Raw genomic sequence first — 21,239 nt, 5'->3', positions numbered from 1 at the left:
AACTTAACTGCACTTCATTCGTTCACCCTTAGTAGTTACGCCTAGTGAACGGAGACTTTTTGAAAGGTGTACAAGCATCATCAACATCCTATACTCTTGTTACTGAAATGTAGGCGTGAAAAGAGTAACGCTAAAGTGTCTCTTTTGAACTGTGATTGTAGACATCATCAAGTTCAGGTTGTTTGGGGCTGCTTACATGGATCAATACGGTACAAGGAGGCCTGCATGGCGACGGTCACGACAACAGGTGGCCAGGGACGTCAATGTTCAACATTCTAGTGTTTCGAGGATTCAGTAAAGAACACGAATAAGACGATACAGTTATATAGATTTGCTCCTACACAGAAAAAAAAAAAGTAGCTACAAAAATGCAGTAGTAATGAGAGCAATCATTGCTTTGTAGATTTAGGATCTGAATCTAGATTTTTTTCGCTTTACGATCAAAGATTGTGTGATATATTACTGATAATTGTGGAAAAGAAAGGGAAGGCAGACAAGCAAGTTATTGAAATAATTTTAATAGATAATTGGAGCTAAATATTACACATTAAAAATAGCTGTTTTACTAAAAACATATTTATATCGTCTCAACAGATTTTTTTTTTTTATGTAAGATAGCCTCTGGCGTAGAGCAAAAAAAAAAAAAAAGGTTATATAAAAAGTCCCACTGAAAGTGTAAGTCCTAACAGAGTACAGCCAAAGAAGCATTAACCAAAATTTGAGAAGTTTCTTGAAACCTCCCTCTTGAAAGACTAACCAAACTTGGGGCTATTGGGCAGAGCGAGTGGCTTTGTACTGCATCTCTGTGATCTGCTCTAGAGTTTTGCCGCGCGTCTCTGGAATGGTGAGCACCACGATCGCGATCAGAGTAAGGCTGCATCCAGTGAACACCCAGAACGCCCCATGTGGCCCCAGCTCTGCCGCCATGTACGGGTAAGTCTGCAGGGCAAGGAAAGCACCGATGAAAAAGGTAGTGTAGAGGATGGGCACCACCGTGGAGCGCACCGCGGTGGGAAACAGTTCGGTCCGCAGCAGACTGATGACGGGCGAGGCGGAGAAGAAGGCGTATGTTGTCAGACATAGAAGAGGAAGCCATTCCAGGTGCTGGAAGTAGCCACCGTGAGTCTGATCGAAGAAGTAGCTTCCCAAGACGGCCATGGACAAAGCACTGACCAGGGAGGTGGCCGTGAACAGAGGCTTGCGATTGATGCGATCTATTACAAGACCAAAGCAGAATGTTCCAGCAATCTTGGTCAAGCACACTGCAATGGCAGCCACGTAGGAGCTCATTCGGACCTGAGCTGTGTTCATGATGAGCACAACGTAGGCCGGCAAAACACTTGCACCGTTGAAGTGGATGAAGAAGAGCACAAAGGACATAACTACCACGTAGCGAAGGATGGCAGGTTCTCTTATCTGCTGGAGTTGCTGGAGCACGTTCGTCTGTTTACCCGATGACTTCTGTAATTGACTGATAATGGCCTCCAACTCCTTGTCTGTGTCGTAGTTATGTCCACGGAAAAAGCTCAATGCGCGGCGAGCATCGTCGGGTCTGTTCTGTGTAGCCAACCAGCGCGGCGAATTGGGTAGCAGCAGCAGCCCCACGAAAGGCAGGACGGTGTTTACCAGGCCGGTCGTCAAAGCAACCTGCCGCCATGTGAGAGAAGACACTCCCAGACAGAAGATTAGCAGACTACCCACCTGACGGGAAAGTTCCATACCAGCCATCAGCCGGCCTCGTATTGAGCTGTGAGCGATTTCCGCCACATAGGTGTTGGACGAGCTGGCCGTTAAACTGAGAGCAAAACCCTGAACCATACGGGCAGTTAAAACCACCCAAGCGGAGGGCGCAAGGGCTAGGGCTATCCAGGAGGCGAAGGAGAGAGGCAGGGCTATCAAGAGCGTCACTCGCTGCCCCAGACGCACCATGGGCAGCCCCGCCAGGAAGGACCCCACCATGGCTCCCAGGTAGATGACGCTCCCTGCAGACAAAACAGTCATTAACAATCAAGTAACAATCAGTCAAGTAACAAACAAGTCAAGTAACAATCAGACGTGACAGGTGATTAAAGAATACATCGCTTGTTCCCTCCTTGACCTACCGAACAAAGCAGCCTGGGCCGTGTTGAAAACGAGATCATCTGACGTTTTATCCATCAGCTGTGGCAGCGTCACTCCGGGGTAGGCGAAGATGCCACCAATGTCCATCTGTGCCATGGCAGCTACGCCTGTTCCCAGCACCTGCAGGCAACCACCATTAGCCATACAATTAACATGAGGAGGTATTAAACTGGTGGGATGGAAATGTGGTAGAATTACAAAGGATGGGAGTCGCAGAGAAAGATGCAAGGGACAGAAACAACTGGAGAAAACTCGTACATGGCGCCAACCCCTTACTCTAGAGAAATGGCGAAAGGAAAAGAAGAAAGAAGATGAGGTGTTGGGCACTGTTATGCTTTGCTTTTATAAGTAATGTACTGGATCGCTGGTGTGAGAGGTAGTAATAGGGATCATACTTGGTCGGGTGCGGTAGTCCAAACTCAGGGTACTGTATTCCTCAACCCCTTCACTGCAGGACTTTTTTTTTCCATAATGATCTTCGGTTTCCATGAAAATATTTTTTGTACAACAGATTCTTAGAAAGGTAGTCCTGAACTCCAGAAAAGACCCAGTCAACTTTCTAATCTCTCTTTTTTTTTTTTTTTTTTTTTGTGTGTGTGTGTGTGTGTGTGTGTATGCTTTCATGCAAACCATTAATTTTTACAGTGTTCAGAATGTTAACAATGAAGTTCATAATGTTAACAATAAACGAACATAGTGAAAGGGTTAAGAGACCACACATAACATCAGGAGTGTTGGCCAAACATTCAGGTATGCAGTTCCCGTACATCATGGGTGTCAAACTCAAATCCTTTCTAGGGCCAATTAAGCACTTTATTATAGTCTCGAGGGCCATCAAAGATTTGTTGATTACTTATTGGCTATATGAATGAAAGATTGAAAGGTAAAAGTTATTATGTCTCGTCTTACCAGTTTAGCTACATTTTCCCCAGTTTTAACAATTATAGTAATTCATGTTGAAAAATCTCTTGTCACCTCGCGGGCCACTTAAAACCATCCCGCGGGCCATGAGTTTGACATCCATGCCTTAGATTGTTACACGATAATGTCACGAAATTATAGGAATCAGACGTAATCCACATGACAACCCATGTCAGTGGTTAAAAGATTGAGATTCACCTCATACCCAGCTTCGCGAGTTTCCTCTAGTAATAAGCATATTTCTGTACATTCCGTATAAATTTTATATATAGAAGGAAGAAATGTTACTCCCTTTCATCAGCATACCAAGGTGTCGTCCTACAGAGGATAACTTATTTAATGACAAAAGAAACGTAAGAAATACCTGAGGAAGTAGAGCAGGTGTGCCATTATGATCAGGCTCCGCGTCAGATGATAACATTTGAGACTTGGTCACCGTTTGTCCTTCCTCTTGATGTTTACTTTCGTTACTGCTTTGTTTTGCCTGATTTTGTGTACACGACTCCCTCAAGATGCGTTCCTTTTCTGACGCCGCGATGCTCTGCTCCATCTCCTTCATGGTGGTGCTCTCTGCTGAAATATAGGAACTTAGGTATCTTTAAGAACAAGAACAACGCCATAAGGCATTCATATGTTTACGACGCAACCCATCAAATTCAATCTCCTATTCACTCACAATCACAGATGGCTCCCTCACAACCCTCACTCAACATGTGCATTGTATAATAGAGCGATGTAGTCGCAAATACCGTGAACATTCCTATAACCATGAATATTTACGTTCTCCAGTTGCACACGAGTCTTGGTCGCATAGCATATATATTAATTATCTGCGTAAGTTACGGTAATGCAGAAACATACTGAAAATAGACGAAACTTTGTAGAATCCCTTAGTCAAGTGAAACTGAACGAAATATAGAGACAACCAGACAGGGCACAGACTGTAGGGTGAAGTCAATTGAATAATTCACACGTCCAGTGACCCCAAGGATGTCACCTGTCGCCATCTATGCTGCCAGTCAACATGCCACGTAACTCACAGCTACACTTGCCTCTAAGCACTCTCAAATCTCCGTCGGGAAGCTTCTTGCCATTCGGGCTTCTCTTCTCGCCCTTGGAGTTATAATTACATGATGCTAATAGGTTATGATACTTAGGGACTCTGATCAAGATGCAAATCCCTCCACCCGGCATCATAGCAACACTATATTCAAATACCACCACCACCACCACTACCACCACCACCATGCCCTACATCACTGTATGTTTTGGTAATGCCGTCATTCACTGAGGTAGCAACGCGTCTATACACTAGTCTAACTACGTCTCTCTCTCTCTCTCTCTCTCTCTCTCTCTCTCTCTCTCTCTCTCTCTCTCTAGTAATCTGGCATAATTGATTTTCTTCAAATATATACAGTACAACCTATGGTAAAGGTTATCATGGCTTGCCTTTCGAGAAGATTTCATTATCCGTCCACTAGAAAACCTACAATTTCCATTTCCATTCACCCATTTTGTTTAGTATTATATAGAGTATACATATTAAATAAAGTATCCCTTTATCTGCACGTTGCTTCACGATATGGAATATAATTGTATGTGTTGTACCATTATGTTCCAAGGCATTCCTTATTTTCCTTTTTTTTTTCATTCTGTGATAAGACAGCAAAGTGGAAATATGGACAGGGTTAAGTCGAGTAGTATGGGTGCCTTCATTGTCCAGTCCAGTAGGAGTGGAAGTTGAGCAGCCCTGCCTACCTGTGTGTGTGTGTGTGTGTGTGTGTGTGTGTGTGTGTGTTAAAACAAAAGATTAGAGATAAACCACACGGCATCATGTATACGGTCAACAAACGACACACACACACACACACACACACACACACACACACACACACACACACACACTGTCCACTTTCCCTTAACGGTGACACAATACCAAAACGATAAATCTACGACCACCAACACTACCACTACCACCACCACCACCACCAGCCAGCATGCCTAGCCCTGCGTCTCTCCTTCGTGGCCGAGTTTGAGGTTAGTGAACTGCTGTGCGCGTCAGGCTTTGTCACCCGCGTCGGTCCCTGTGATGAACTAGCATGAGGGGATGTGAGAGGTGTCGCGAGGGCATCGCTGGGGCAGATGGGGAGTCTCGTCACCAGGGAAAGTGTCGAGCATATTTTGTTGTTGCAGATTCTCACGGTGTGGTAAAGAATGACCCCTTAGAACGTAAGGACATAAGAAAATATAGGGAATTCAAGGAAGCCATGAGATCTAAGCGTGGGAGTTTCTGTATAAAACATAGCTACCTATCTCCACGTATCCTCATCCATTAATTTGTCTAATGACTTAGCACTAACAACATTCCGTTCATCTAATACTGTTTGGGGACGAATTCCTTCCCTTCTCTTCTTAAAATATAATTTATTCCTTCTTCAAGTTTGATTTAATTTCAGGTTTCTTTTCTGCTTCCGTTGGAGAGACCCAAGAAGGCTATGGGAGTAAAAGTGAACAACAATGACCTGGCGTCATTCCTTCTTCAGAGTATATATATATATATATATATATATATATATATATATATATATATATATATATATATATATATATATATATATATATATATATATATATATATATATATATATATATATATATATATATATATATATATATATATATATATATATATATATATATATATATATATTCATCGGCCAGCAAATAAAAAGTCAATTTGTTCATTTGGAAAAAGAAAAATTTTACTCTTTTCACCTATGACAGGTACAGGAAGTGTGTGTCAGGAGCATTCTCTCCAGAAGGTGATGAGCCAACCACTAGCAAGGAGATGTGGTGCTGAGGTATCAGAGAGAGGATGCTGAGGTTAAAAGTGACCGTGAAATTGCGTGGTGACTTGTCATTTATGTTATGTAATACTTTTAACGTTACCTAAAGAACATATGACAACCGTGTGGTGGTGATGACGATGGTGGTGGTGGTGCTATTATTGCTGTTGCTGCTTCTGCTGTTGTTGCGGGTATTGCTGCTGATGATGATTACATTAATGATGATAATAATAGGAAGGAAAAAAAGAAGTAGAAGTAGAAGACGAAGAAAAAGATAACGATACGCGCATTCACAATTCATTATTAAAGTTGGACAAAATAATGAAAACGAATACAAGTTCAAGCTCCGGAGCTCTGAGCTGTACCAATCCCTAACCAAGACAAATCTTCACCTACCTTACTCTTGTTTACCCTTACAGTGGGGAACTGAGAAATAAAGTCACTCCATAACACAAATCATTTAGTCGAACTTTACACCACATCGGACAAAAACTACAAAATGGACATTAATTCTTACTAAACTTACTCTTGCTTATCCTTACAGATGAAGAACTGACAAGCTTTACTCAATTACTGTAAGCTTTCAGTAACACGAATCACTTACCCAGATTTTACACCACGTCGAACAAAAACTACAAAACAGACCTTCACTAAAAATAAGTCTGTATTCTTAAGCACTTTGCTCCCTCACCAGGACTGTTTTCAAAGCCCACAGGGATGACTGGTAGAGATCTTATGAGTGGTTTTCCTCTTGATGATACAAAATTCTTACTTAACTTTCACTAGAAGCCTGAGAGAACATACTTGAAACCATCCACTTGATCTAACTTAACCTGACATAATTCATCTAAACTAAGTTAATCTATCATTAGAATCATTAAAAAGAAAAAAAAAATACTTGAAGGCTCCAAATAACTTCCAGTACAGACGACGAAATGTTTAGGAATACAGTTCATAATTTAATTTCTCCTATTTCACTGTGTCATTTTTCTTATATTACCATATGCTCCTCACTTAAGTTTGTGTCGATACCTCAAACATCTAGCACTTTTTTTTTTTGTCTTATTCAGTTCAATATTACTTCTAATATCTAGCACTTTTTCTCTTACTCATTTCACTCACTCACTCCTTGTCCTTAGCGATGAATGATCAGGTGGCAGTAACAGCAGCAGTACAGTACGTTGTTGGTGTGTTACTCCTACTATCCCACGAGCCAAGAGAAAAAGGCACCAACACTTAGAGCAGCGGCGGTGGTGTGACTGCCTCTCCTCAACAGCGTATCTGCCCAGTCCCTCTGAGCCTGTCCCTCGCGTTCCTCTTCCTCCTCCTCATCCTCCTCCTGGGCATCGTACCCTGCCCAGTTGCTCCGCCCACCATGCACTGTTGCCTTTCATATTAAAGGGAAGTTTTTTTTTTTTTTTTTTTGCTTTCTGAAAAAGACATTTCGGTAAAGTTGTGAGAAATATGATTGCCCTGTGGATGAGTAATCAAGTGTATTTCATGTGCTAAGGTTAAAATAATGCTGAACTTTGAGCTGGAATACTGAAGAGAGAAGAGTGCAGAGTGTGAAGAAAGGGAGGGAAAGGTGAAGAAAGTAGATCTGACCCGATGGAATCAGTAAAGGAGAGTGAAGGGAGTACTTGAGTGGTGTGGGACAGAGGGAGGGTGAAGGAGCTGAGGGTACAAAGAATAGCAGGGTGTCTTGACCAAACCAGAGAACAGTTTGGTGATCTTAACACGGTACTGTAAGTTCATTCTTCTCTGGATCTCTTGTGGGACATATAAAGCTTTGGCCTTTCCATATCACTCGTAATTTGTCTAAAAGGATAAAACACCCACCAGTAGATATAGAAATGCCTTACTATTTGCTCATCTACTTAAGTTGTATATGTTTATGTATTTTTACTTTATATTCCTCATGTTATTTATTTTTCTATTTATTTATTTGTTTATTTATTTATTGATTTGTTTGTTTGTTTTAGTTTTATTTATGTGTTTATTTATTATTTATCTATTTATTTTATTTAATTAATTAATTAATTAATTTTTTTTTTTTTTTTTTTATAATGTTTCCCAATTTCTGACTGTAACCAATTCTCAACAACCTTGGGGAAAGAAATTATGATCACACCTGCCTGCACCACCATGGGCGAGGGCCAACTATCTGTGCCTCTAGTAGTCAGAAGAGACGATCATATTATAAGCCTCAGCAGAATCAGAAACTGGAGCATAATTGCCTGCTGGCACTATACCTAGGCCTCTTCATAATTTTAGGCTCCTCATTATTCTTGGGTAATCTTTTTGACTACACTCTTTGGAGACTGGCATCTTAGGTGGGTCTTTTTTTCAGCTTTTTTTTTCCCCTTCTTACATAGAATTAATAAATAAAAATGTCAATTACAAGTATTAAGAAATCTTATCTGTGATGGAATAAATGCGACAATGGTAGTATTTTCTAGTTTTCATACGTTCTTATATTCTTAAGACATTGTAGAGGTGATTGTAAATGCATTCCTGCTGCAACTGTAATATAAACATACTTGCTCCTTTCTGTAAGTGTTTCACAAAAGCTGTGTTGAACTTTTACTTTGGCAGTTTTGACAGAAATACCGTTATACCCTGCATTAAAAGCAACTGGCTCTGGCTTATATTCTCTCTGCACACGAATATCCAATGCTCATCTGCTCGGGGAGTGGCTCCGTCAAAAGTTATTGTATTCTAACTGCACATACTTGTTAGTCCATAACACCGGGATCGCATAACAGTGATGGATGAACGTTATAGTACATCCTGCAAGAAATTAGGATAGGGACTGGTGGGTAAAAGAAGTTGTAAGTTAATTAACATCAACGAAATCTGTGAGGTAAATTGGAATTCAGGACAGCGGTGTAGAGCATTGACTTGAGTGAGGTTAGAAGTTAGGAAGTTAGAGTTATACTATAGTTTTCGAGCAAAATCCATCTGTAACAGCCGTTTTTTTTTTTTTTTTTTTTTTGTTAATTTCAGTGCTTTACCATAAAACAGGTGCATCATAAAATGGCAACAAATGATGAGTGCCTAGTGGATCGCTGTCCAAAATCGCGAGGGCCTCAAAGAATGGAAAGCAGTAGGAATAGGTGAATACTTAAAGACGCTTCCGAAAAACACAGGGAAAGAGATATACAAATGATCAAGCCCCAGAAATACTTTTCGGATGTAGAACGAATACTCTAAGATTAAATGACAGAAATATGTTTAATAATGAAGCAGCAATATATGATATATGTGGGGCAGAGCATGAACATCTAAAATACTTTTTGTTATGGTGTCCAGAGTATACATACGGATGAAATAAGATAAATGAATGATTATAACAACCATACCGAGAAGAATAAAACATTCATTATTGGAGAGTACTATGTAAAAGTAAATATATTGAAGAAGTTAAAAGAAAAATACGTAGAATTTGGTTAATAAAGGAAAAGAAAAGGAAAGGGAAAAAAGGAAATAAGATCCAGAGACAGAAGGTGATAGTGAGGACATACTCTGAAACACTTCTGCCCCACTCCCATTACTTTTAAAAGGAAGTTACGTGGGTTTTGAAACATTTTTTACAGTTCTAGTGACAGATTAACGAGAATTTTAAAAAACTCTACATTATTAACAGGATAAATACTCTTGAGAACCTGGGTAATCATCTCTGTGGCCTTTGAAAATAGTGTAGGTGAGAACAAAGTGTTTCTAAATGTTGGCCTCAGTGAGTCCGGGAGCGCACGGGTTTTTATTTTATTTATTTATTTTATTCTCTTTTTTTCTGTTCTAGAGACAAATTAACAAGCTTCCTACATCATTAATAAGGTAAACTCTATTGATAACCCGGCTAATCATATCTGTGGCCTTTGAAAACAGTCGTGGTGAGAAAGCAAAGCGTCTCAGAATACAGCGACACGATGATAGCGGATTACATAAGAACATAAGAAGTAAGGCAAGCTGCAAGAAGCGACCAGGATTACACGTGGCAGTCCCTGTATGAAATATACCTACCTATTTCCACCTATCATCCCCATTCATAAACCCGTCTAATCTTCTCTTAAAGCTCCCTAATGTCTTAGCACTAACAACAACTGAGTCCGTTCCACTTATCTACCACTCTATTTGAGAACCAATTTCTTCTATCTCTTTCTTAAACCTAAATTTCTAAAGCTTGAACCCGTTATTTCTTGTTCTATCCTGGTTGCTGATCTAAGAACTTTGCTTACGTCCCCCCTGTTATAACCCTTATACCACTTAGAGTTCTATCAGGTCCCCTCTTAACCTACGTCTCTCTAAAAAAATGTAAATTTAACAGCTTCAGTCTCGCCTCGTAAGGAATACTCCTCATCCCCTGTATCTTTTTTAGTTATTATTCATTCTCCTTTTTACTGATTCTAATAGACCTATATCTTTCCTGTAATGTGGGGACCAGAACTGCACAGCGTAGTCTAGATAAGGTCTGACCAGCGCCAAATATAACTTTAATATTACTTCGGGCCTTCTACTTTTAACACTCCTACAAATTAATCCTAATAGCCTATTTGCCCTGTTTCTGGCCTCTATGCATTGTTTTCCTAGACGGAGTTCAGAGCTAACTATAACTCCTAAATATTTTTCGTACCCTGAACCTACCAGAGTTTCGTTGTTTATTGTGTACCTACTGTGTGGGTTTCCTTTACCTACGCTAAGTACTTTGCATTTGTTGATATTAAACTGCATTTGCCATCTGTCCGTCCATTCATTCATTCTATCTAAATCTGCCTGCAAGGCGATAGCATCCGATTCTGACCTAATTAATCTCACCCGGAAATTTACTCATCACTACTAATTCCACTATCCAAGTCATTGGTATATATAAAAAACAACAATAGCCCTAATACTGATCTCTGTGGCACTCCACTAATTACATGACCCCATTCGGATTTAGAGCCGTTTATTACAACTCTTTGTCGCCTGTCGCTTAGCCATGTGCCCTAACCTTTCTCTGGAGCCTCTGGTGGAGTACCTTGTCAAAAGCTTTAGTAAAGTCCAGATGTAAAAGGTCATAACTATCACCATTATCTATTGCCTCGTACACTTTATTGTAAGAACTTGAAGTTCGTCAGACAAGACTTCCCCTTGGTGAAGCCATGCTGTGACTGATTTATCAAGTTCTGTTTGTCTAAATGCTCCCTAATGTTCCTCGCTTTTATTGACTCCAATATTTTACCTGCAACTTAAACTGAACTGACAGGTCTATAATTAGACGCTAAAGTTTTATTTCCTTTCTTAAAGATGGGTACTACATGAGCTATGTTCTCGAGAATTTCCCCTGATAATAATGCAGAAATCGTGTTAATCTTTCATTAGAACCATAAAAAATACTCTTTAAAATCGTATAATTTTAATGATTTTTTTTTTTTTCAATGTTGTGGAAGTGCGGTGCAAATGTTTATGAATACAGGCGAGACAGGGAGCGCCGTTTCAAAGGTGACGACTCCACTCGGCGCGACGTAAACAAACATCACGAGGGTGACCAAACGGCAGCGTGTCATACCATTATATAGCATTGCAGGCGTTGGTAACATGGAGATCCATCTTGCAGGTGATGTGCGGCGAGTGCAGGCCATGGTGGGCGTGCAGGAGGCTGCCCACCCGCGTCTGGTCACCCCCGGGGAGGTCATCTCGCAGGACACTAGTTTCATGAGGTGTGTGGACTGACCGTGAGGTAATGCTGTCCTGCTGATACCGACTTCCCATGACAGTTTTGGAGCTGGGGAGATACATGGGTGGGATACTGTTTAAATAACATTATCATTTTCACTTCAGGGCTAGGTTAGATTTAGATTTATTCAGTTTAATAATTTCACTGCTGGTCCCTTCATTGTGTAGATCATGACTTGGAAAAAGCCTCATGTTTTGCCTAGAAATAAATGATCAGTTTATGAAATTTAGAAAGTTATATTTATTTCTATATTCGGTATAATTGCAGTTTCCCCCAGTAAACCGCACGTAAGTATGAAGTGTCTCACGGTCTAGATCACACTGTTAGGAGCATTTCTAACCCCATATTACCTTGTCGCAAACGAATAATAAGGTCGGTAGGTTAAGTAAGGTTAGGATAGGTAAGGTTAGGTTAGGTTAGAATAGGTTAGGTTAAGTTACCTTAGCTTTCTGGTTGTGTTCGAATATACTAATGGTGGGGGTTTAAGGGGGCACAGCCTTCTGGTTATAATAGGTTTTTGGTTGCTACATTTACGAAATTTCCTTGACGTCTAGGGAAATTTCCCTACATTTTCAAAGTCTATATATCACTCGTATGTGCCCCCCCAAAAAAAATCCCTGGTTCCCCACAGGCCCCCAAGCTTACTGGAGGGGTTGGAAGGATATGGGTAGAGATTGGGGATATTGGGTGAAACTGCAAATTTACCCTATATTCATCTATGGTTGTTGTGGTCATTATGAAATAGTGTATTAAATAAAAAGAAAAGATGCATTTAATCAGTAGTAGCTCAGTAAACACCTCTAATTTTTTGCTTGAAATCAGCTCCCTCAAGGAGATGATTTCCCCCTCATATTTGTAAGAATTTTTCAAACAAAGGCAAAAGTAGCTTGATAATGCACCCAAGTAACTTATAGGAGTATTGACTCAGGGGAGGAATTATAGTTGAGATATTTTTACAGGCTCTGACTCTGACCAAGGCCAAAAGTATCCAACTTCTCAAGTGTGACTGTAACTCCAAACTGTTGGTCATGTAGAAGTTAGGAACTTGCTTCATGGTTTTCAGGAGAATTTCCTACAAATGGCTGCCTGTATGAAATGTTATCAATATGGTTACCTATGTAAAGTGCAGTAGTGTAGTGTAATGGTTAGCATACTTTGTCCACTGAGGAGGACTGAGTTTGAGTCCCAGGTGTGGCAGAGTGTGGTCCAACCATTTTGAATTGAGCGTTTAGGCATTGTCCTTCTTGGCAACTCCCCGGCTTGCAGCACTGCCAAACCTTGTACTGGGTCAGTTTTCAGATTAGAGACTATGTGTCACTGATAACTTTGTGCCCCCCCCCCTCCTCCTCTCTCTCTCTCTCTCTCTCTCTCTCTCTCTCTCTCTCTCTCTCTCTCTCTCTCTCTCTCTCTCTCTCTCTCTCTCTCTCTCTCTCTCTCTCTCTCTCTCTCTCTCTCTCTCTCTCTCTCTCTCTCTCTCTCTCTCTCTCTCTCTCTCTCTTTCTCTGCATATACAATTTACATTTCATGCAAATTTATTTTTTTATCAGAGATCTATACTAACCCTTGAATCATTAGAATTTGAGAAAAAATCTGTCTGTCCATCAGTCTAGCTGGCACCTCCTTCCCCCGTTTCACTCTCCTTTGTGAATTTCATTTAAATGTGATAGGTTTCCTTTTAGGTATGATATTTTCCTTAAACTGTGATGTTATATTTTTATTCTTTAGTTACGACTTTTTTCCACACCACCGTCGAGATACAAGTCAAGGAATGTTGGTGGCTTTCACTGTTCTTGAGTAATCATGTAATGGCTCCATATTAATTAGCCTTTTCTTCCCCAAAAATACTTATTTACTGAGTAAATAAGCTCTTTTTCTTGGCTGTGGAGGTGATAAGAGGTGCAAGAGGAATCAACCATGGATTAACACGGTCACTCTGACCATGTGACCTCACTCGGTCACCCATGGATACATGACAGCACCTGGATGAAATGTTGCCAAGTATTGTGGTTTGCAAAAAAACAATGCAAATATCATTAAAAACATATATTACACTAACATGCCTTTTTTTAGAGCATCACAGTATATATATATATATATATATATATATATATATATATATATATATATATATATATATATATATATATATATATATATATATATATATATATATATATATATATATATATATACTACAACATTAAATTTTGAGGTAGGAAGTACCTGACATGAGGTGTGTCTTGGTATAAGTGTAGCAGCACCACAGGCTGGGGAATCTCCAGAAAGGACAGCACCTAAATGATCAATTCAAAATGGTCAGACCATAGATGTTCAAATCTCTTAATGTGTAGCCCATGTTCACTACCAATAAGTAGGTATGGGATGTAAGCTGAGGTGTTGTGATGTTGCTGTCCTGGTGTGTGACGTGTGAGTGGTCTCAGTCCTACTCAAAGATGGTCACTATGAGCTCTGAGCTTTTTCCATAGATGAACAGCTGGTTTGGTAACCAGCAGATGACTGTAGGTAAATATCATTATACTGTAAGGTTTGTCCACTGTCTTGTATTATGGCAACCTCTTCACCATCACATATTTATTAAAACAGGACTATTACTGTGATTGTCATTACTGATACACTTGATTTCATTTATAAGATCAAATTTACCTCTTGTGCATGTCAAAAATGTTTTAATAAGGATATGTTTCTGACATTTTCTTGACACCTTCATTAACAATTTATTTTCTTTGTGGAAGTTTATTAGTTACTTTGTAGAGACATGAGTGCACCTTTATCATTTCATTTGTTTGTCAATTTGCAGAGGGCATGGTACCTACATGGAAAAGGGTGTGCAGGTGGCATCAGTAGCAGGTTATGTGACCAGAGTGAACCGCCTCATCACTGTCACTCCCCTGCGTCAGATGTATCAAGGTGTGTGCTAACACTGGCACATGGATTGCTGTTGACAGAGATTATTCTGTTTTAGCCTATATTATTATTATTATTATTATTATTATTATTATTATTATTATTATTATTATTATTATTATTATTATTATTATTATTATTAATATTATTATTATTACTTTTATTATTTTTATTATTACCTTTGTGTACTACTATAATAATTTTTGCTGATTATGATTGGGTTTGTTTGTGCCAAAGGAGCCAAAAGAGGTACAATGTTATCTTGCTTTTGAAGTTATATAGCAAGGTCATGATTGCTATGTGCCAGATAATCAAGAATTTACTGTGTTACAAGAAACACTGTCTGCTAATGGCAGTAAGTAATGTTAATAGTAACTAAGTTATTTTACAAAACAAAATGATAATGACATGGCATTGAATAATTTAATGTATATCGTAACCATTATTGTAATATTCCTTTCTGATGATCCACCACATCTGAGGGGTTAAGCAAGGTATCAAAGTAATAGGAATGATGTGCCATGTAAATATTCCTCATGTTTCTTTTTTGTTTGTAATTATCTCAGCTTTCTCTATATTTAAAAGATTGTACATTTTTTTTTTTCCATAACAGGAGCTGTGGGTGACACAGTAGTTGGGCGCATCACTAGGGTGCAGACCAATAGATGGAAGGTTGATGTCAACTCACGACTAGATGCAGAACTCAGACTTTCAAACATTCAGTTACCTGGAGGAGAGCAGGTAATTATGATTGAGTAAAGAAATGTTTTATGCCGTACTTATTATAATAATTAACTAGAAATTTAGGAAGATTTTAATACAGTTATGCTTTGTCTGGGTTCCTGGGGTATATGGTGAGCCACGACTGTCCCTTTCCACTGGACAGGACTAAGAGTGTGAATGATGTGTGTATGAGTGTGTGGTGCCATGTCTGGCTCACCCCATGTGGGATTGCCAACCTGGTATATAGATAAATAGATAAATAGACAGATAGATGATACATTATAAGATAGATAAACAGATAGATGATACACTGTAAAATTAACTATTTTCTGTTGAATCTTATCTTATCTAAACATGACTATTATTAGTGTAGATTAACTTGAAATTCAGGAATTGCTGCAATATGCAACAATTCACAGCACTAAAAGCAGTACTTGAAATCTTCATTAACTTGTACAAGAAAAATGGGGCTAAAAAAGAATAGATTATGCAATTTTTAGGCACTACAATATTTGAAAATGGCCATAGAACAAGAAAAATATCCTAGAGTGGTTAGTGATTAACCCCTTCCTTACCGCAAGACTGTTTTGAGGTACACGTGTAGCCTGTGTGGAAACGACTTTGTGGTACCGTATAATATAGCTGTGGTACGTATGTACCATGTTAATACATTATTTATCATGAAGCCTTGAGTTTTGGCTTTTTTCAGGCCCCAAATAGTGGCAAATTCCTTCAGAAACGTAAACAAATGTTGGAGGTGCTATTTTTAGCGACCCATGCATCACAAGACCATTCCCCCATCAACCAATCAATTGAGGAGCTCATTTTTCACTCAGAAACTAAAGCCAATTATTATTTGTTTGAAAGTATGGATATTATGCCCATACTCCACCCAAGAACACTAGTTTTTATTGTCTTTGTCTTGTAGAAGTTGATATTCACTTCTAGCTGTAGATATTGGCATCTACCTCATATAGCAGTGATGAAGATGACACAGATAGTGATTCAGATTATGATCCTGAAAAAGAGATAGGAGACTGTAAATCTGACAGTGTTACTAGTGTAGAAACCCTCTCAGCGAGTGAGGGGAAGCAGTCTTGTGACAGCTCCTCAACCAGCCCCCGCACGTCCCGTTTTGCTCTCTTACCTGACCCGTTTGCCAATAAAACAACCAGACATCCTTCCTTCCTTGAAACAAGAGTTTACTTATGTACATCCCAAGATTATTGCACACCATAAAAGTGGTCTAATGTCTATTCTTCAGTGTTTCAATTTTTTTTTTTTTTTGACTGACATTTTATCTTCTAAGAGGAAATAATTACTTTGTGCTTTTTTTCCTAATATAAAAATATGTTTAGAATGAAATAAATAGCTCTGGTTATAATCCCACGACTCGAAAACCAATTTTTGGGTGGGATCAGGCCTGGGATTTCTTTACCCACAGCATTGCCATGTTTCCTCTACTATGGTTGGTGAATGATGGCCTGACGCTGTTAGGCTTTGTCATACCTGACCTGTGTGTGTGTGTGTGTGTGTGTGTGTGTGTGTGTGTGTGAACACCACATGTGGTTATAAATTTTATTGAGTGAGATATTGGTTGACAGTATGATTCTTGATAGTACTTTTCATTCTCTCTCTCTCTCTCTCTCTCTCTCTCTCTCTCTCTCTCTCTCTCTCTCTCTCTCTCTCTCTCTCTCTCTCTCTCTCTCTCTCTCTCTCTCTCTCTCTCTCTCTCTCTCTCTCTCTCTCTCTCTCTCTCTCTCTCTCTCTCTCTCATTTATATTTTGTTACATGCTAGTTGTATTTTTTAATTGCATTGTACAGTATGTATTAAAATTTTTACTTTGTTTCCCCACACCATGGCAAGTGAGGGTCAGAAGCACCCGACCCATCCCAGGTCACACAGGTGACATGTTACTCATGAGTTATGAGGCCTGAGTGTGTAGGCCTAAGTGTTGCCACTCAAAAGGGTCTTAACAGATTTATTTTTACTATGAAAAAGCACATATTTTTCTGATATTCCTTCCAGTTGTATTATAAACATAATTGTTTCACTACTTACCCATCTATGGGAGAAGTCTACAAAAGCAATGCTATTTTTTCAGCAACACTGTAAAATAAGTATGCCATGTTTCTTTGTTGTTGTATGAGTATTTTATGCATATTAAGTTTGCTTTTCTTTGATGTACTAGAATGTATACTTTAAATTGCAGTGGTAGTATATATTTACTTATCTGTGATTCCTTTAGCATATATATCACAGCAGTTACACATTGATGATTTTAGGAAGTATGACCATGCCACAGGCAGGGAACCCTACACTGACCCCACCCAAACTTTGGTTTTAGAGTGGTGGGACTATAGAAATAAACATTATGTAACACTGGGTGTGTGTCGTGTGCACAGGCAAGGGTGGTGCAGTATGGCATCAGTGGGGTGGCTGTAGTAAAGGTGTTAAGGAAAGGTGTGGAAAATAGCTATGACAGGATTAATATAGAATAAACCATGCTATCATTATATGTTCTATTTATTGAACAGTGATAATAATAAAGATATATTTTTAGAGGAGATGCAATGTGGAGGATGAGAGGGACATGCGAGCACTGCTGACTGAAGGTGATCTGGTGTGTGTGGAGGTGCAGAAGATTTGCGATGATGGCTTGCTGAGATTGGCTGCTCGCAACATCAAGTTTGGAAAGGTCAGTAACAACTGCTGTTAAGCTCAGTGAAAGAAGTTTTAACAGAAGATACAATAAGATAGTCAACTTTCATTATATTTCACTCTGTGGATTTATTGTAGTGAAGAAACAGACTATGGTAGTGATATTCTACTTTATGCATGGAGATATCTATATGAAGAGCTCATTACATGGTATCTAGTACCTCAACAACAGCTTTGTGCATCTCAACTTGACATTACTCTTAACATTGTTATTTCTTTCTGTTAAAAGTGAAGATGACAAGATGCTACTTATATTTATTTAACATTTTATAGGAATTACTGTATTGCAGAGGCATTTTGCAGCTCCCAAAAGCCTAATATTATGTAGTTTCTGGTTTGAATCTTGGTTACAGTCAGGATTTTTCTGCTATGACTGCCCACTCCTAGGTTCACTCAGTCTTAAATGGGTACCAGTCTGCAGGGACTGGGAGGGTTAAAGGTGGTGGAGAAAGGAACCAGTCATCCTGCTCCATATACCAATAGCTTGCAATTGGACAGTGCTGCCTGCCCATCACCTGCATTCCATGAGTATGGCACCCTTTAAACCTTTGATTATATATGTAGCAGGAGTAAACCAGAGCTGCTGTCAGACCAGTATATTAAGTAGTATATTAAGTATATTAAGTAGTATATTAAGAGTAATGTATACAAACATAGACGGGTTACTCTCAGGTGTACTGGAAGTGAGAGATTACCAAAAGGAAAGTAGACCAGATTTGTTGTGCCTAACTGAGACAAAGTTAAAAGAGGAAGTCCACTTAAGCTTTAAGAAATAGGGATATAATTATTGGAGGAGAGGTAGAAAGGGAAAAGGAGGAGGAGGAGGAGTACTGATAATAATTTAAGATCATATATATTTGGAAGAAGTGCAGTATGGAGATGGCATGGTGGAGGTCATAGGTATAACAATCAGGACCAGTAGGAGAGAAAGGAGGAGGATCATATTAATGTATGTGCCACCGAAGACTAATACATGAAGGCTGGAGGAACACAAGGAAATGCAAAAGGAGGTTGATAAAGAAGGACAGTAAAATACAACTAGTGGGAGACTTTAACAGCAAAAATGTAAGCTGGGAGGAGATCGAAGTTAATGGAAATGCTGGACTGTGGAGTGAAGAAATGCTACAGTTAGCTATGGTGAATACAATGGACCAATGGGTGGAGGAATTTACAAGATACAGAGGGGAGGAGGAGCCATATATGCTAGATCTGGTGTTCACTAAAAAAATGGAGTCCTGTCCAACCATTAAATACTTAGCCCAATGAGAAAAACTGACCATGTGGTGTTAGAAGTGGTACTGCAAGATCAGGAGGTTCTAGCATATATGGAGGATTATTAAAAAAAATGGGAGATTAAATCACACAAAGACAAATTTTGCAGAGTTGAGAAAATTCTTTGGGAGTATTGATTAGAAGGGACTTATGGAAGGCAAGACAGTGTAAGAGAAATACAAGATATTCCTGAAAAGGTACAATGAGGATGTGCAGAAGTATGTACCTGTATATAAAGTAAGGAGGAGCAAACATACTTGATATAATGCTAGATGTGCAGAAGCTAAGAAAGGAAAGGATATAGCATGCAAGAAACTGAAGAATCAAAGAAATAAAAATAATAGCAGTATAAGGAGACAAGGAATGAGTATATTAGAATAAGAAGAGAGAAGGAGAAACAATTTGAAAAGAACATAAGAACATAAGAAATAAGAGAAGGTGCAAGAAGCGACCAGGCTTACACGTGGCAGTCCCTGTATGAAATATACCTACCTATTTCCATCTATTATCCCCATCCATAAACTTGTCTAATTTTCTCTTAAAGCTCTCTAGTGTCCTAGCACTAACAACATGATTACTGAGTCCGTTCCACTTGTCTACCACTCTATTTGAGAACCAATTTTTTCCTATCTCCTTCCTAAACCTAAATTTTTCAAGCTTGAACCCGTTATTTCTTGTTCTACCCTGGTTGCTGATCCTAAGAATTTTGCTTACATCCCCCTTGTTATAACCCTTATACCACTTAAGGACTTCTGTCAGGTCCCCTCTTAACCTACGTCTCTCTAAAGAATGTAAATTTAACAGCTTCAACCTCGCTTTGTAAGGAATACTCCTCATCCCCTGTATCCTTTTAGTCATTCTCCTCTGTACTGATTCTAATAGACCTATATCTTTCCTGTAATGTGGGGACCAGAACTGCACAGCGTAGTCTAGATGAGGTCTGACCAGCGCCAAGTATAACTTTAATATTACTTCAGGCCTTCTACTTTTAACACTCCTAAAAAATTAATCCTAGTACCCTATTTGCCCTGTTTCTGGCTTCTATGCATTGTTTTCCTAGACAGAGTTCAGAGCTAACTATAACTCCTAAATCTTTCTCATACCCTGTACCTACCAGATTTTGGTTGTTTAATGTGTACCTATTGTGTGGGTTTCCTCTACCTATGCTAAGTACTTTGCATTTATTGATATTAAATTGCATTTGCCATCTATCCGTCCATTCATTCATTCTATCTAAATCTGCCTGCATCTGATTCTGACCTAATTAATCTACCTATCTTTGTGTCATCCGCAAATTTACTAACATCACTACTAATTCCACTATCCAAGTCATTGATGTATATTAGAAATAGCAATGGCCCTAATACTGATCCCTGTGGCACCCCACTAATTACATGACCCCACTCGGATTTCGAGCCGTTTATTACCACTCTCTGTTGCCTGTTACTAAGCCATGACCCTATCCAGCCTAACACCTTTCCATCTATCCCATGTGCCCTACCCTTTCTCAGGAGCCTTTGATGGGGTACCTTGTCAAATGCTTTACTAAAGTCCAGATATAAGATATCATAACTATCGCCATTATCTACTGCCTCGTACACCTTACTGTAAAAATTTAACAAGTTCATCAGGCAAGACTTCCCCTTCGTGAAGTCATGCTGTGACTGATTTATCAATTTATGTTTGTCTAAATGTTCCCTAATGTTCTTCGCTATTATTGACTCTAACATTTCACCTACAACTGAAGTAAAGCTGACAGTTCTATAATTAGATGCTAAAGTTTTATCTCCTTTCTTAAAGATAGGTACTACATTAGCCTGCCTCCACATTACTGGTACCTCATCCGACTCCAGTGATTTCCTAAAGACAGAAACTAACGGCTCGCTAATAATCTCTTTGCATTCCTTAAGTACTCTGGGATATATTTCATCAGGTCCTGGTGTCTTGAACTTTTTTAGCCTATCTATCTCCTGTTCCACTATCTCCCAAGTTA

At 39.1% G+C, this 21,239-nt stretch overlaps 2 protein-coding genes across 2 annotated transcripts in view; one reads left to right on the top strand and one right to left on the bottom strand.

Annotated features, from left to right (window-relative positions):
• Nucleotides 1-506: 506 nt before the first annotated feature.
• LOC135107339 (facilitated trehalose transporter Tret1-2 homolog) lies at nucleotides 507-7,215 on the bottom strand. The gene is made up of 4 exons (XM_064017070.1): nucleotides 7,015-7,215; nucleotides 3,407-3,615; nucleotides 2,103-2,241; nucleotides 507-1,982 (listed from the first exon to the last, which is right to left on the bottom strand). Exons 2-4 carry the CDS (start codon nucleotides 3,599-3,601, stop codon nucleotides 769-771), a joined length of 1,548 nt encoding a protein of 515 aa, XP_063873140.1. The 5' UTR covers nucleotides 3,602-3,615; nucleotides 7,015-7,215; the 3' UTR covers nucleotides 507-768.
• Nucleotides 7,216-11,365: 4,150 nt separating this feature from the next.
• LOC135107338 (exosome complex component RRP4-like) overlaps nucleotides 11,366-21,239 on the top strand; it is a 13,895-nt gene continuing 4,021 nt past the window's right edge. Inside the window, 4 exon segments of the mRNA XM_064017069.1 lie at nucleotides 11,366-11,587; nucleotides 14,423-14,532; nucleotides 15,143-15,270; nucleotides 17,817-17,951. Coding sequence (XP_063873139.1) covers nucleotides 11,466-11,587; nucleotides 14,423-14,532; nucleotides 15,143-15,270; nucleotides 17,817-17,951 — 495 coding nt within the window. The 5' untranslated portion in view covers nucleotides 11,366-11,465.

Source organism: Scylla paramamosain, chromosome 15 (genome assembly GCF_035594125.1).
Source record: "Scylla paramamosain isolate STU-SP2022 chromosome 15, ASM3559412v1, whole genome shotgun sequence".
Lineage (NCBI taxonomy): Eukaryota > Metazoa > Arthropoda > Malacostraca > Decapoda > Portunidae > Scylla > Scylla paramamosain.
The sequence above is the reverse complement of the archived record's forward strand: the minus strand, read 5'-3'. Positions and strand labels throughout refer to the sequence as shown.

Bases quoted from the DNA above. Each gene is read 5' to 3' on its own strand.
- LOC135107339 (XM_064017070.1), bottom strand. From the start codon at position 3,601: ATGAAGGAGATGGAGCAGAGCATCGCGGCGTCAGAAAAGGAACGCATC. The intron at 2,242-3,406 runs GTATTTCTTACG...GGTTGCCTGCAG, and splicing joins CACCTGCTCTACTTCCTCAG to GTGCTGGGAACAGGCGTAGC. The intron at 1,983-2,102 runs GTAGGTCAAGGA...TTTTGTCTGCAG, and splicing joins GGCCCAGGCTGCTTTGTTCG to GGAGCGTCATCTACCTGGGA.